Source organism: Oncorhynchus tshawytscha, linkage group LG21 (genome assembly GCF_018296145.1).
Source record: "Oncorhynchus tshawytscha isolate Ot180627B linkage group LG21, Otsh_v2.0, whole genome shotgun sequence".
NCBI lineage: Eukaryota > Metazoa > Chordata > Actinopteri > Salmoniformes > Salmonidae > Oncorhynchus > Oncorhynchus tshawytscha.
Window position 1 is genome coordinate 13,743,951 of NC_056449.1, and position 15,062 is coordinate 13,759,012.

The 15,062-nt window shown below is 42.3% G+C and overlaps 1 protein-coding gene across 7 annotated transcripts in view; it reads right to left on the bottom strand.

The window, feature by feature from the left end:
• tbc1d2 (TBC1 domain family, member 2) overlaps positions 1-15,051 on the bottom strand; it is a 28,083-nt gene extending 13,032 nt beyond the window's left edge. The window contains exons 1-4 of one of the 7 annotated variants that reach the window (XM_042303124.1): positions 14,838-15,051; positions 14,512-14,562; positions 2,550-3,063; positions 1,971-2,121 (exon numbers count right to left, since the gene is read on the bottom strand). In XM_042303124.1, the coding sequence (XP_042159058.1) occupies positions 1,971-2,121; positions 2,550-3,063; positions 14,512-14,552 (706 nt within the window). In that variant the 5' untranslated portion in view covers positions 14,553-14,562; positions 14,838-15,051. The other 6 variants (XM_042303125.1, XM_042303123.1, XM_042303126.1 and 3 more) reach the window with 6 other exon arrangements.
• Positions 15,052-15,062: the final 11 nt, after the last annotated feature.

A 15,062-nucleotide genomic window follows, 5' to 3' on the forward strand; every position in this document is an offset into this window, starting at 1 on the left:
CATGGAAGAAGTCTGTTAATCCTCCATGCATTTTAAAACATTGGAATGGCTCCAATCATGCATTCTGTTTAACGACACTAGGGCCTGTTCCGCAGGCTGCAACATTACAGAACGGTCCTATAGAAATGTATAGTTTGGAACAGTTATGACCGTCTGTCATGTAGAATAGGGAATCATATCAGCAGTCAGCTCTACTCATAGTATTTCTATCAGGAAAGTTCAGAGTGTTTCAATTACCTGAATACAGTGTCCTCAGTGTAAGCCTCGAGTGTAAAAATGATCAGTTACAATAATCCTTGTCCTTTTCTGACAAGAATACTATCAAATTAAAGTGACGTCAATTGTTACAAACATTTTTGTATGTAAACTAGAATTTTTGACAGAATGTTTGTATGAAAGCCTAATTGAGAGTTTAAGATGAATAACTTACCCAAAACTCTGTTTAAGTCTCTGATTGGCTGGCTACACTTGATGCCCACAGTAGATTTGCTGAATCACTGAAAGGAAGTGGGTGTGCTGCCAGAGTAAAAGGTTTTCAGGAAGCTAGGTCTCAGAGGGAGAATTTGGAAATCCCTAGTGAGGCCACTTACCAGCCAGGGAGAGGCTGACAAAGTCAACTGCTGATGATTCATGAAGTGACTATGTAGCCAAAGGGACAAGTGTGGTAAATATTGACATCACACTCCAGTGCATTGACATCTGTTTTCACTCAAAATAAATTTGTTGTTGTTTGGACATTGTGAGTTATTACTAATGGTTAGTTAAAAATGATAACGTTCAATTCAACTAACTCAATTTGTTGCCTAGTAATATGTCTGCTTCCAACTCACTCTCAAACACGTAGATCCACTGAACGCAGCTCACTCTTCAGATCCCAATCAGCTGAATTCTGATCACCTGTTTAGACACCTGTATGTCATTATCACACACTATTTAGTTCAGTTCCTTGCACCCAATCATTGTGAGATATTGTTTGTTTTGTGACACACTTCTATTTGGAGCTCTGTTTTTCCCGTGATTTAATCCTCCAGTGTATGATAGTGAGGAAGGCAAAAACTGACGCCTTTTGCCTGTTCTGTGCCTGTACTTTAGGCTATCGACCTATTGCCTGATCTCCCGGACGACGTTACTAGCCTTTTCTCTGCCTGTACTGTTGCCTTTTTGGAACCCCTGTGTATGACCTTCTGCCTGTCCCTGGACCAGCTACCTGCCTCGTCCTGTGGTCCTTTACAAATAAACACCTGCTGCGCCCTGCACTTGAAACCAGCTCTCTGTCTCCCATCGTGTTCATTACACCTAGTTTTTTGTTTTTCACCTCTAGTCTGCCAATTGTAATCAAACAGTGTCATATGGTGTTCTGTATCTGTGTGTAGGATCTTGTACATATTAGAAATGACCTCTAAACTAGCATGTGTCAATTGGGAGTGGAATAACTTGAGACAAACCCGTTTGATAGAATATGACACCCATCTCCTAAGGTGTTCATAGTACAATTTAGTATGATATCAACTTTAAACAAAACATTTCCTCAGATAACACGACCCAACTGGTTACATAATTTTAAAAAAAAGTTAACCTTTATTTAACTAGGCAAGTCAGTCAAGAACAAATTCTTATTTACAATGACGGCCAAACCCGGACGATGCTGGGTCAGTTGTGCGCCGCCCTAGTGGACTCCTAATCACGGCCGGATATCATACAGCCTGGGTCATTGACATTCCAGTCACTGCTAACTTGACTATGTGTCCGATGGTTCCACGTGAAGCATTACATTTCTCTCACATCTTTTAACGCTTCACTAAGCATAAAACCACGCATGGTATATGATGGTATTGAGCTGTTATTCTTAGCCTGGTTGCCAGATCTGTTTCTACATGAACAACCTTCTCTGTCGATCATTGTCATGCCAGACATAATCTTGATCAGTGTCTGGGGGCCACTTCATTCTACTACCTCCCGTCTTTCTGTACCTGGGCAGCTGGTGGGTAGTTCCCCCTGTCCCTCTGGTCTCTGGTGGTCAGTGCAGTGACGTGTGGATTCTCCTGTCAGCTGGTCTCGGTGCTGCCATCTCTTCAGCTGCAGCTGTTGTAGCCAGCACATCATGGCCTCCTGGTTATCTGCCTGAAACAGACAGTATATATATTGTTAGCCTACTGTACATGTGTGCCCAAGTCGGAATATCTGTAATGCATAACTTCTAAAATGTTTGTTATTTTTAATCACGTTATTCAGATACAGGAGCACCACTGTTTCGCTGCCTCATGTATCCTTTTAGCGGTCTTCCCCATCCCTCCACAAAAACCAATGACATTTCAGAAATATTGATGACACTCACATTCAGAGCAAAGTCAGACGTTTGGAAAAACCCTGGGGATACCGGTTGAACATGTGATGGCACCAGAAGTGAATCCCCTCTAAATTAGGGACTTTGGCCAACCACTGACATTAATAATCAAGTAACTACCAGGATGAAAAGAAAACAGGCAGAACGGCCAACCTCGAGATTCAGATGACCACCCCTGATATAGTATAGATTAAATAAACATTACCTTGAGGACGAAGGTCCGTTCAGGGGTCTGGACGTGAAAGGTGCCCTGCTCTCCGTGGAGGGGGTAACCGAACGTGGCTCTGCACAGCTCTATCCTCCCCAAAGAGGTCACATCCTGCGCCGTCCTGTAGTAAAACAACTGGCTCTTCTTCTCCTCGTACGTGAACCAGCGCCACTTCCACGACTTCAGGGGACCTCCTTGTTTAAGGAGATACCCACATAGTTTAGTGATAGACAGGCTTTCCGTGGGTTGTTGCTGGGCTTGGTTGTCCATGGTGGTGGCAGACTGACTCTGGTTGTTGTCTGTGGCAGCAGTCTTAGCTGGGACCCCTTCACTCTGGTGGTCCTGACTCGGCTGGCCCATGCTGTTTGTGCGTGTAGCGGTCTCTTCAAAGTTCCTCCCTGTTGTGATACAATCATCCTCATCCGCTGGGCTTACCGCCTCTGCTTGGGGAGGAAGTGAGTGAGACGAGGCAGTGCTGGGATTTCCTTCTGGGTCCTCTCCCTCCATCACACTGAGAGACCAAGAGGGAGATGAAAAAAAGCTCAACTAAAACAAAGCATACAATGGTAGCCTACAATGGAGAGGTCACTCTGCTCCACTTGGAGACTTGACATGATAGTGAGGCTTTGACCATGGGGTCAGCATGAACACATCTAAAGCTGTTCAATGTGTAATATTTTATTTTCATCTCCATTTGTAAACTAATATGACTGGCTTAGAAAAGTGTTACACTTTGTGTCTCTAATCTTTTTTCCATGTTTTTCCTTGCATCACTCTACAACGTTTTTGAAATGGTCATACTGGTGCTATGTCGGATTTCATGAGGGTTGCCAATGGTGTAAAAAGTTGGATTTGTCTGTTTATTTTTGTGGCATCGATAAAAAAAAGGTATTTGATTGGGAATGGGGATCCATTTTCATGATGGGAAATCAATTCATCAATAAATGTTGGGAAACAGAAGACCTGCAAAAAAATATCGGTGGTTTAAATTCCCCTGGTGCAACTGCATGGTATTTGCAACTATAACGAGTCTGGACTATGATAAAGTAAGCCATATCAATGCAGTTAAACAGCTTCATGTAAAATAATGAATTATGTTGGCTTACACTTATGGGACTTCCAAGGCCATTTCATGATGATTATTACGGTCGTGTCAATCAGGTTTATACTTAGGCTACTGTAACAAGGCAACTGCCAGCATTGTAGGCCTACTCGACTTTCAAGGCAACAGCCATTAGAGCTCACTTTGCCACGCATGAGCCCTGGTCAGAGTCCCTGTCGCAGCTTTCACTTTCTTTCGCTACACTGGTGGCAGCTTTGGGATCAAGTCCAACTCACATCTAGTTATGTGATATAGTAGTGGGAAGCATTCTGTAATTACATTGATATATCTAGTGAACAATGGATAAGCAACAATGGGCGTGACGGATAGAAGTCGTCACTACGGGTGTGATCAAGCCTTACATCAAAGTTGCCTGAATGTGCAATGCCCCGATCAGTTATTCAGAAGAAAATCCTCTGTGACTGTCTAATTTACATAAGTTAACTTACCAGTGTGTACCTGAAACACACACATTCTATACATTTACAAAACTACCTGTTTAAAGTGTTATTATAATCATGGTGTTATTTTGTTAAAGTTTATACATCTAATAACATTACAATGATCCACATCATATGGGTAGACAAATAATGGAAGTGTGTTATGCAGCAAAACACAACCATCCTTTTTTTTAAGGATGCAAACCAGTAACATGAGTCACTGTTGATCCATCCTGTTCTGATCTAATGAGATGGATGGAGGATTTTCCAAGGCCTAGAATCAAGGCCTTTCCCAGTCATGAAGGATGAAGCTAGGCCCCTCTTGGTTCTCATTGGTGAAGACTGAACTCAAGTTAGGGGTTATATGTCAAACTCTCTAATACCACTTTGCTCAACATGTTATACCCCAGAGGTTGTAAATAAACCATGTTTGAGGTGATTTAACTTGGATTATCATTATTATTAGGCTGTGAAACCCATATCCAAATCGCTTCAGACTGAGCATTTCTCACTGGAAAATGCTGCCGACATTGAACACAGCCTAGGGTTAGCGCGTTTAATTTCAGACGGTCCTATGCCACTATTCCCAACATCTTATACACCATAGGTTGTAAATAAACTATTTTTAAAGTGATATAACTTGTATCATTATTATAGGACTGTGAAACCCATAGCCGAATGGCTTCAGACTGAGCATTTCTCACCATTTATTTACAGAGAGCAATTTCTGTTTTATAACAGGTACTGTCCATCATTTACAGTATTGTGTTGATTAATTACAGCTTTCTTTGGTGGAAATACAGAATATGTATAAACATGCCAAATATACCAAAGCTAAGGACCATTAACCATGATATTCATTACTGAAACATGTAAACTACAATGAATGAATACATGACAACTAGACACAAATATTTTATTTAAAAATGATTCATACAAAAGTCAAGAGTAGGCTATAACATGAGTAAAAACAAAGTGTGTGTAAGTGCATGTATTATGGTGTGTATTATAATTTTCCATCATAAAAATGTATCCACATTCCCCAATCAAATACATTCATCAATACCGCACAATAACATAAATAAAGTTGGGCATTTTGTCTCCGATCTGTCAACCATAATAAAATTCAACATAATGCATTTTATACAAGACTATGAAAGAAATGGTGTAATGTACACCAAAAGATACTTTAATTAAATGCATTAATGAAAAATATGAATATGCAAAATATGAAATGGGTTATGAAGAAAATTGTGTAGGCCTACTGTTGCCTACACGGGGAAAAAAAGGCCTTTCTGACTACAAGTGCACCTGTATCCCAAAGTATTAAGTGAAAACAAGCATAGAAACCAGTATTGGCATTAAAAAAAACCCACAAGGTTACTATATTTATAATTATTTCGGTGACAACCTGGTTGATTTAAAAAAATGTTGGGTTCTTGACACGTTCGTTTAAAAAAATATATATAAATAAATGTGCTACACAAAAAGGCAGTTTAGAACACCATTGCCCATCACGCAATGCTGTAATAACTTTCAAAAGAAAGATTGTTCCGAAGTTTGCCTGCCTACGAATTGACAGATTGTTGAATATGTACACTAAACCTCTACTGCACACATCTGGTTTTTCATTCTTATTTTTTATGTTTTTAGGATGTGTCCATCCCAAACCACATGAAGAAAACTCCCCACTGCATAAAAGCACAATGCTGTTAGAAGCTGCACCTCGGCAGTCAGCGCAAAACTTGGTCGGCTGATTGAGGGAGACAAAGTTCAGCCGTCTGAGGATCGCTGTATTTCTGCTCCATTATTTTCAGTCTGCAACTGGCTCAGGTTGTTGAGAATGTTCACATCTATACACACCAACCGACTGTGCTGCCGGTTATGTTGGAGAGCAACAATCTGCTGAATAGCAGCCATATGCTGTATTACTCTTGTTCCGCTGATGTCTGACAATGGCTTTGTCAGGCGGTGGTTAACTGGTGCAGTGAATCGGCTGCAGGAGAGCAGAAACGAGTGTACAAGGTATTTAATTCCACGACAGCACCAGTATACAGACAATACTCAAAGTGCGGAGAACTACCGGTCACTCGAAAAATAACGTGCGTAAAATATATAACCCGGCAAATATAACCAGCCGACAAGTACCGCCATGAACAATCAATAAACACGCACACTAACATGTGGGAAACAGAGGGTTAAATAATGAACATGTAATTGGGGAATAAAAACCAGGTGTATAGAAAACAAATGGAAAATGAAAAGTGGATCGGCGATGGCTAAAAGACTGGTGACGTCGACCGCCGAACGCCGCCCGAACAAGGAGAGGTACCGACTTCGGTGGAAGTCGTGACAGGCTTGGTGTTTAGTGTTCCAGGTGTTTCCAATTTGTACCGGATAAGATTCAGCTTGGGACAAAACTAATCTTGACAAAGTGTTACAAATACATGTCCAATATTATATTAGATCCTATCTATACATTACCCAAATGAAATATTTATCATCGTATGATCATACCCATTTACACAAAACATTTTTGAATTAAATCTTATCCACAATTATGTGGGCTACAGGTTATGTAGGATACAGGTTAGTCGTTAAAGTTTTAAAAGTTGTGGAAGTGACTGTCTCACTGACCCAAGGCCAATTTGGATTTAGGACTGGTCACATGACCGACTGTCAATCATCAAATCATTGGTGTAAGAAATTTGTTTTAAAAACAAAGAAACCCATTCTGTGTTGTCAGGAAGTCACGACTATTAATTGGCCAAAACGTAGTGCATGGGTCGAACCAAAACCGATAATTAAAAAGACAACATTTGAATAATCAAATAATTTTTCAATTTCTCATAATTTAATATTTTCTTTAGACAATAAAACCGTTTGTCTTGTTTGATTTTCTATTCAAATCAAATAAAGGAGGAAGGACCCTTTACTCGTTTTTTATCTTATCATCTAATAAGAAATATTAATCATTTTCAGGGAAGCTAGAAACCAATATACACAGGCAGTTAGAAAAGCCAAGGCTAGCTTTTTCAAGCAGAAATTTGCTTCCTACAACACAAACTCAAAAAGGTTCTGGGACACTGTAAAGTCCATGGAGAATAAGAACACCTCCTCCCAGCTGCCCACTGCACTGAGGATGGGAAACACTGTCACCACCAATAAATCCACTATAATTGAGAATTTCAATAAGCATTTTTCTACGGCTGGCCATGCTTTCCACCTGAATATCCCTACCCCGGTCAACAGCACTGCACCCCCCACAGCAACTTGCCCAAGCCTCCCCATTTCTCCTTCTCCCAAATCCAGTCAGCTGATGTTCTGAAAGAGCCGCAAAATCTGGACCCCTACATATCAGCCAGGCTAGACAATCTGGACCCTTTCTTTCTAAAATTATCTGCAGAAATTGTTGCAACCCCTATTACTAGCCTGTTCAGCCTCTCGTGTCGTCTGAGATTCCCAAAGATTGGAAAGCAGCTGCAGTCATCCCCCTCTTCAAAGGGGGGACACTCTTGACCCAAACTGCTTCAGACCTATATCTATCCTACCCTGCCTTTCTAAGGTCTTCGAAAGCCAAGTCAACAAACAGATTACCAACCATTTAGAATCCCACCATACCTTCTCCGCTATGCAATCTGGTTTCAGAGCTGGTCATGGGTGCACCTCAGCCCCGCTCAAGGTCCTAAACGGTATCTTAACCGCCATCGATAAGAAACAATATTGTGCAGCCGTATTCATTGATCTGGCCAAGGCTTTCGACTCTGTCAATCACCACATCCTCATCGGCAGACTCGATAGCCTTGGTTTCTCAAATGATTGCCTCGCCTGGTTCACCAACTGCTTCTCTGATAGAGTTCAGTGTGTCAAATCGGAGGGCCTGTTGTCCGGGCCTCTGGCAGTCTCTATGGGGGTGCCTCAGGGTTCAAATCGTGGACCGACTCTCTTCTCTGTATACATCAATGATGTCGCTTTGCTGCTGGTGAGTCTCTGATCCACCTCTACGCAGACGACACCATTCTGTATACTTTTGGCCCTTCTTTGGACACTGTGTTAACAACCCTCCAGACGAGCTTCAATGCCATACAACTCTCCTTCCGTGGCCTCCAATTGCTCTTAAATATAAGTAAAACTAAATGCATGCTCTTCAACCGATCGCTGCCTGCACCTGCCCACCCATCCAACATCACTACTCTGGACGGTTCTGACTTATGTGGACAACTACAAATACCTAGGTGTCTGGTTAGACTGTAAACTCTCCTTCCAGAATCACATCAAACATCTCCAAACCAAAGTTAAATCTAGAATCGGCTTCCTATTTCGCAACAAAGCATCCTTCACTCATGCTGCCAAACATACCCTTGTAAAACTGACCATCCTACCGATCCTCGACTTCGGCGATGTCATTTACAAAATAGCCTCCAATACCCTACTCAATAAATTGGATGCAGTCCATCACAGTGCCATCCGTTTTGTCACCAAAGCCCCATATACTACCCACCACTGCGACCCGTATGCTCTCGTTGGCTGGCCCTCGCTTCTTACTCGTCGCCAAACCCACTGGCTCCAGGTCATCTACAAGACCCTGCTAGGTAAAGTCCCCCCTTATCTCAGCTCGCTGGTCACCATAGCAGCACCCACCTGTAGCACGCGCTCCAGCAGGTATATCTCTCTGGTCACCCCCAAACCAATTCTTCCTTTGGCCGCCTCTCCTTCCAGTTCTCTGCTGCCAATGACTGGAACGAACTACAAAAATCTCTGAAACTGGAAACACTCATCTCCCTCACTAGCTTAAAGCACCAGCTGTCAGAGCAGCTCACATATTACTGCACCTGTACATAGCCCATCTATAATTTAGCCCAAACAACTACCTCTCCCCCTACTGTATTTATTTATTTAGCTCCTTTGCACCCAATTATTTCTCTCTCTACTTTGCACATTCTTCCACACAATGATGAGTGTTTATTGGCTTATTAATGAACCGCTGTTAGTGTAAATAGTCAGCTAACTGATATATCATAGCTCCCGGGTTAACCATTGGTAATCTCATTCAATGATGGCATACAGCCAATAAAACAGTATATACAGTGGGGCAAAAAAAGTATTTAGTCAGCCACCAATTGTGCAAGTTATTCCAAGATGAGAGGCCTGTAATTTTCATCATAGGTACACTTCAACTATGACAGACAAAATGAGAAAAAAAATTCCCAGAAAATCACAGTGTAGGATTTTTAATAAATTGATTTGTAAATTATGGTGGAAAATAAGTATTTGGTAACCTACCAACAAGCAAGATTTCTGGCTCTCGCAGACCTGTAACTTCTTCTTTAAGAGGCTCCTCTGTGCTCCACTCGTTACCTGTATTAATGGCACCTGTTTGAACTTGTTATCAGTATAAAAGACACCTGTCCACAACCTCAAACAGTCACACTCCAAACTCCACTATGGCCAAGAGCTGTCAAAGGACACCAGAAACAAAATTGTAGACCTGCACCAGGCTGGGAAGACTGAATCTGCAATAGGTAAGCAGCTTGGTTTGAAGAAATCAACTGTGGGAGCAATTATTAGGAAATGGAAGACATACAAGACCACTGATAATCTCCCTCGATCTGGGGCTCCACGCAAGATCTCACCCCGTGGGGTCAAAATGATCACAAGAACGGTGAGCAAAAATCCCAGAACCACACGGGGGGACCTAGTGAATGACCTGCAGAGAGCTGGGACCAAAGTAACAAAGCCTACCATCAGTAACACACTACGCCGCCAGGCACTCAAATCCTGCAGTGCCAGACGTGTACCCCTGCTTAATGACCCAGAAGAAGACTGGGAGAATGTCATATGGTCAGATGAAACCAAAATATAACTTTTTGGTAAAAACTCAACTCGTCGCATTTGGAGGACAAAGAATGCTGAGTTGTATCCAAAGAACACCATACCTACTGTGAAGCATGGGGGTGGAAACATAATGCTTTGGGGCTGTTTTTCTGCAAAGGGACCAGGACGACTGATCCGTGTAAAGGAAAGAATGAATGGGGCCATGTATCATGAGATTTTGAGTGAAAACCTCCTTCCATCAGCAAGGGCATTGAAGATGAAACGTGACTGGGTCTTTCAGCATGACAATGATCCCAAACACACTGCCCAGGCAACGATGGAGTGGCTTCGTAAGAAGCATTTCAAGGTCCTATAGTGGCCTAGCCAGTCTCCAGATCTCAACCCCATAGAAAATCTTTGGAGGGAGTTGAAAGTCCGTGTTGCCCAGCAACAGCCCCAAAACATCACTGCTCTAGAGGAGATCTGCATGTTGGAATGGGCCAAAATACCAGCAACCGTGTGTGAAAACCTTGTGAAGACTGACAGAAAACGTTTGACCTCTGTCATTGCCAATAAAGGGTATATAACAAAGTATTGAGATAACTTTTGTGATTGACCAAATACTTATTTTTCCACCATAATTTGCAAATAAATTCATTAAAAATCCTACAATGTGATTTTCTTTTTTTTCTCATTTTGTCTGTCATAGTTGAAGTGTACCTATGATAAATTACAGGCCTCATCTTTTTAAGTGGGAGAACTTGCACAATTGGTGGCTGACAATACTTTTTTGCCCCACTGTATATTGCTCAACTAGAGATATGGCACTAGCCAAAGTCAGTCAACGGTTCCACATTTAATTATCTGGAATGAAACAAGTGTGTGAATAGTAGACATGTAAATATCCTTTCAATGTTTATAGCAGATATCCAAATTTTCACAACCATATTCTGAGGAAGAACAAGAACTACCTGGTTAGGGTGATTGGCCTGATAGGGTGTGTCCAGCAATGAAATTAAACATCCAACCAATGCCTCAAGTGATGTGCTGAACATCCTCCACAAACCCACAGGGTTGTGGGTTCTGTCCAGAAACAACCACTAGCTCATACATCCTCTGCACTTATGGAGATCTGAGAGGATTGGACAGGTGTAAGCAATATGGCAAAAAGTATACCAAGTCTGTTAGAGGGTGGAGCTATCACCATGGCACCACCTATCAATGCCTCTCAGATCTCCACAAGTTTCTGAGAGAAGGGGCTAGGGGTTGTGTCTGGACAGGGCCTGGGTATCACACACCATAATAAATACTCATGCACCGGTCATTGGTTGTGTGAATATAAAGGGGACTGAGCATACTAGACTATATCATTTCTGAAAAGGTGTCATTTCAGAATGAGGGGTGTTGTAGCTCTATTGGTGTTGCTATTCTGTCTGTCAAGTAGTCTAACGACTTGCACTAAATTCTTCCACTGCTCTGTCGTTCGCTACATACTTTAGACGGAGACTGCCATCATTGAAGTAATTTGTGGTGACGAGGGGCACTGTACAAAACAAAGTCTTCGGCGATTTGTATCAAAGTAGCAAAGCCGATTGCCAATACTTAGCCTTCAAGGCAAGCAACACTGAACCATGCATGACGGCACCAGCTGTTCCCGATGACTGTGTGATCAAGCTCTCCATAGCCGATGTGAGTAAGTAATATTCACAAAGCCGCAGTGCCAGATGGATTACCAGGCCGCATACTCGGGGCATGCGCTGAACAGCTGGCAAGTGTCTACACTGACATTTCACCCTCTCCCTGACCCAGTCTAATACCTATATGTTTCAAGTAGACCACTATATTCCCTGTGCCCAAGAACACCAAGGTAACCTGTCTAAATGACTATCACCCCGTAGCACTCACATATGTAGCCATGAAATGCCTTGAAAGGCTCATATCAACACCATCATCACAGACACCCTGGACCCACTCCAATTCGAATACTGCCCCAACGGATCCACAGATGACGCAATCTCCAATGCACTTCACAATACCCTTTCCCACCTGGACATGAGGAACCCCTATGTGAGAATGTTTTTCATTGACTACAGCTCAGAGTTCAACACCATTGTGTCCTCCAAGCTCATTACTAGGCTAAGGACCCTGGGACTGAACACATCCCTCTGCAACTGGATCCTGGACTTCCTGATGGACTGCCCCCAGGTGGTGAGGGTAGGCAAGAACACATCCACCACGTTGACCTTCAACACAGGGGCCCCTCAGGGGTGTGTGCTTAGTCCCCTCCTGTACTCCCTGTTCACCCATGACTGAGTGATCGCGCACGACTCCAACACCATTGCTAAGTTTGTAGACGACACGACAGTGCTAGCGATGATCACTGACGATGATGAGACAGCCTATAGGGTGGAGGGCAGAGACCAGGACAAGATCATCTCCATCACCGTCAGCAAAACAAAGCAGCTGATCGTAGACAACAGGAAATGGAGGGCTGTGCACACTCCATTCAATGTGTAAATGTAACCATCTGCTGCTGTATTTTTTGTGTTATCTGTGATCATTTGTTTGTCTTGTGTAGTTTCTTAATCATTGTATCTAAACGGTATGTGTAAACATGTATATGCAGGGCCCAGCTGTAAAAGAGACCTTGGTCTCAGTCTGGTCTTTGTTGAAATAAAAGGTGTAATAATAATAATAATAATAATAATAATTCACATTGACAGGGCTGTAGTGGAGCGGGTCGAGATCTTCAAGTTCCTCATTGTCTACATCACTAAGGATCTACCATGGTCCACACAAGCCAACAGTCGTGAAGAGGGCACGGCAATGCGCTCAAAACGTTCTACAGCTGCACCATTGAGAGCATCTTGACTGGATGCATCACCAATTGGTATGGCAACTGCTTGGCATCCGACCACAAGACGCTACAGAGGGTAGTGCGCATGGCCCAGTACGTCACTGGGGCCGAGATCCCTGACATTCAGGATCTCTATACAAGGTGGTGTCAGAGGAAGGCCCTAAAAATGGTCAAAGACTCCAGCCACCCAAGTCATAGACTTATCTCTGCACCCGCACAGCAAGCAGTACCGATGCAACAAGTCTGGAACCAACAGGACCCCGAACAGCTTCTACCCCCTAGACATAAGACTGATAAATAGTTAAATAGCTACCCGGACTAACTTTTTTTTACTGATAGCATAAGCTGCTGGTATTGTTTATCATCTGTCACTTTATTCCTAGTTACATATCTACCTCAATTACCTCGTACCCCTGCACATCGACTCGGTACTGGCACTTTGTGTGTACAGCCAAGTTATCGTTACTCATTGTGTATTAAACTTTTTAGTTTTCTATTATTTCTCTATTTACTTTCTGTCTGCATTGTTGGGAAGGGCCCCTAAGTAAGCATTTCACTGTTAGTCTACACCTGTTCTTTACGAAGCATGTGATAACTAAAATGTGATCTAATTTTAAATCTCAGACTTACGACTGAATTTTTTTATTTAACTAGGCAAGTCAGTTAAGAAAAAAAATCTCATTTACAATGACGGTCTACCCCGGCCAAACCATAATCACAGCCGGTTGTGATACAGCCTGGAATCGAACCAGGATCTGTAGTGACGCCTCTGTAGTGCCTTACATGCTGACCAAACCGCACGTCTGCGAGTGCCATCACGGCAAGTTGTTTTTGTCCACCCACACCGGAAGTGATCAGGACACGCAGGTTGAAATATCAAAACAAACTCTGAACCAATTATATTAATTTGGGGACAGGTCAAAAAGCATTAAACATGTATGTTAATTTAGCTAGCTAGCTTGCTATTGCTAGCTAATTTGTCCTAGTATATAAACATTGGGTTGTTATTTTACCTGAAATGCATAAGGTCCTCTATTCCAACAATAAATCCACAGATACACCGAGAAACACTCGGTTTATCGTTTTCTCTCCTCCTTCCTTCAAGCTTCTTTTGACTAAAGAAGAATATTATATGGCGGTTGGCAACCAACATTACAGCATTACTACAACCCACCAGAGTGTGGACCTTCATTCATCTTTCCATCACCCACATGGGCATATGCTTCTAAAAACCAATGAGGAGATGGCAGGTGGATATATCCTCCTAAAAAACTATTTATATTTTAGCACCTGGCCACACAGATGCTCACGAGCAGTGTGGGTGCAATGATTGAATAACATGCATGTGTACATTGAATTTGCAACAGTGTGGTCAACATGTTAGACTGTAGCATCACTTGTGTTCAAGACAACTGGGAACTAGGTAATAATTTTAAAAAACGAGCTCATTCTGAAAAATCTGTCATCCAAATTGGAATTCCAAGTTGGAAACACAGGCATCTTTCAAGAGCTCTGACCTGAAGATAAGTAACATCATGATTTCACCTCGTTTTTTCCCCCGAGTTCCCAGTTGTCTTGAAAGCACTGAGGTTATAAATTGTAGAAATAGACACTTCAAAATCTTTACACACACAGACTTGAAATATGACCACATTTGAAAACCATCTTGAAATTTTGAACATATGTCCGTCTTTATACCATAATGTCACAGTCACATGTAAAAACTACAGTAAATGAAATATTTACCTACTCCTTTTAAACTCCTTCTCCAAGTAATAACATGCCATGGAATGCTCACTGGATCCCGAAAAAGGAAAGTCAGCAACAAAATTAGTTCCAAGGACCTACAGGTTGATCCAGGCGCGATAGAAACCAACGCCAATCTAGAGCTTCTTGGAATAGGGCGGTGGCGCGCGCAAAGCTATTTTCAATACATTACACAATGTATTACTTGCAGTTGATGCTTGCTTGAGTTAGCTTATTTTAGATTTAAAACATAAGCTAGTAAAGTTCGTCCCCTTCCGAAACATTTTGACAGTATAGGAACAGAGGTGTGTACTAGCTTTACATACCTTAGGCTTGCACGTCGGCGCTGTTTACTGGCAGCGGAAATTTCACTGGCAAAAAACGTCTCTCTCCAGTTGTCTAAATATTGGTGCTTTGACGACAACTGGGAACTCGGAAAAAAACGAGGTCAAATCATGACACCAGTGATCTTCAGGTCGAAAAGTTGGAGCTCTGGAAAGTTGCCCGATGCCGCGTTCATATTGTAGGCGGAACTAGGAAATCCCACTTTC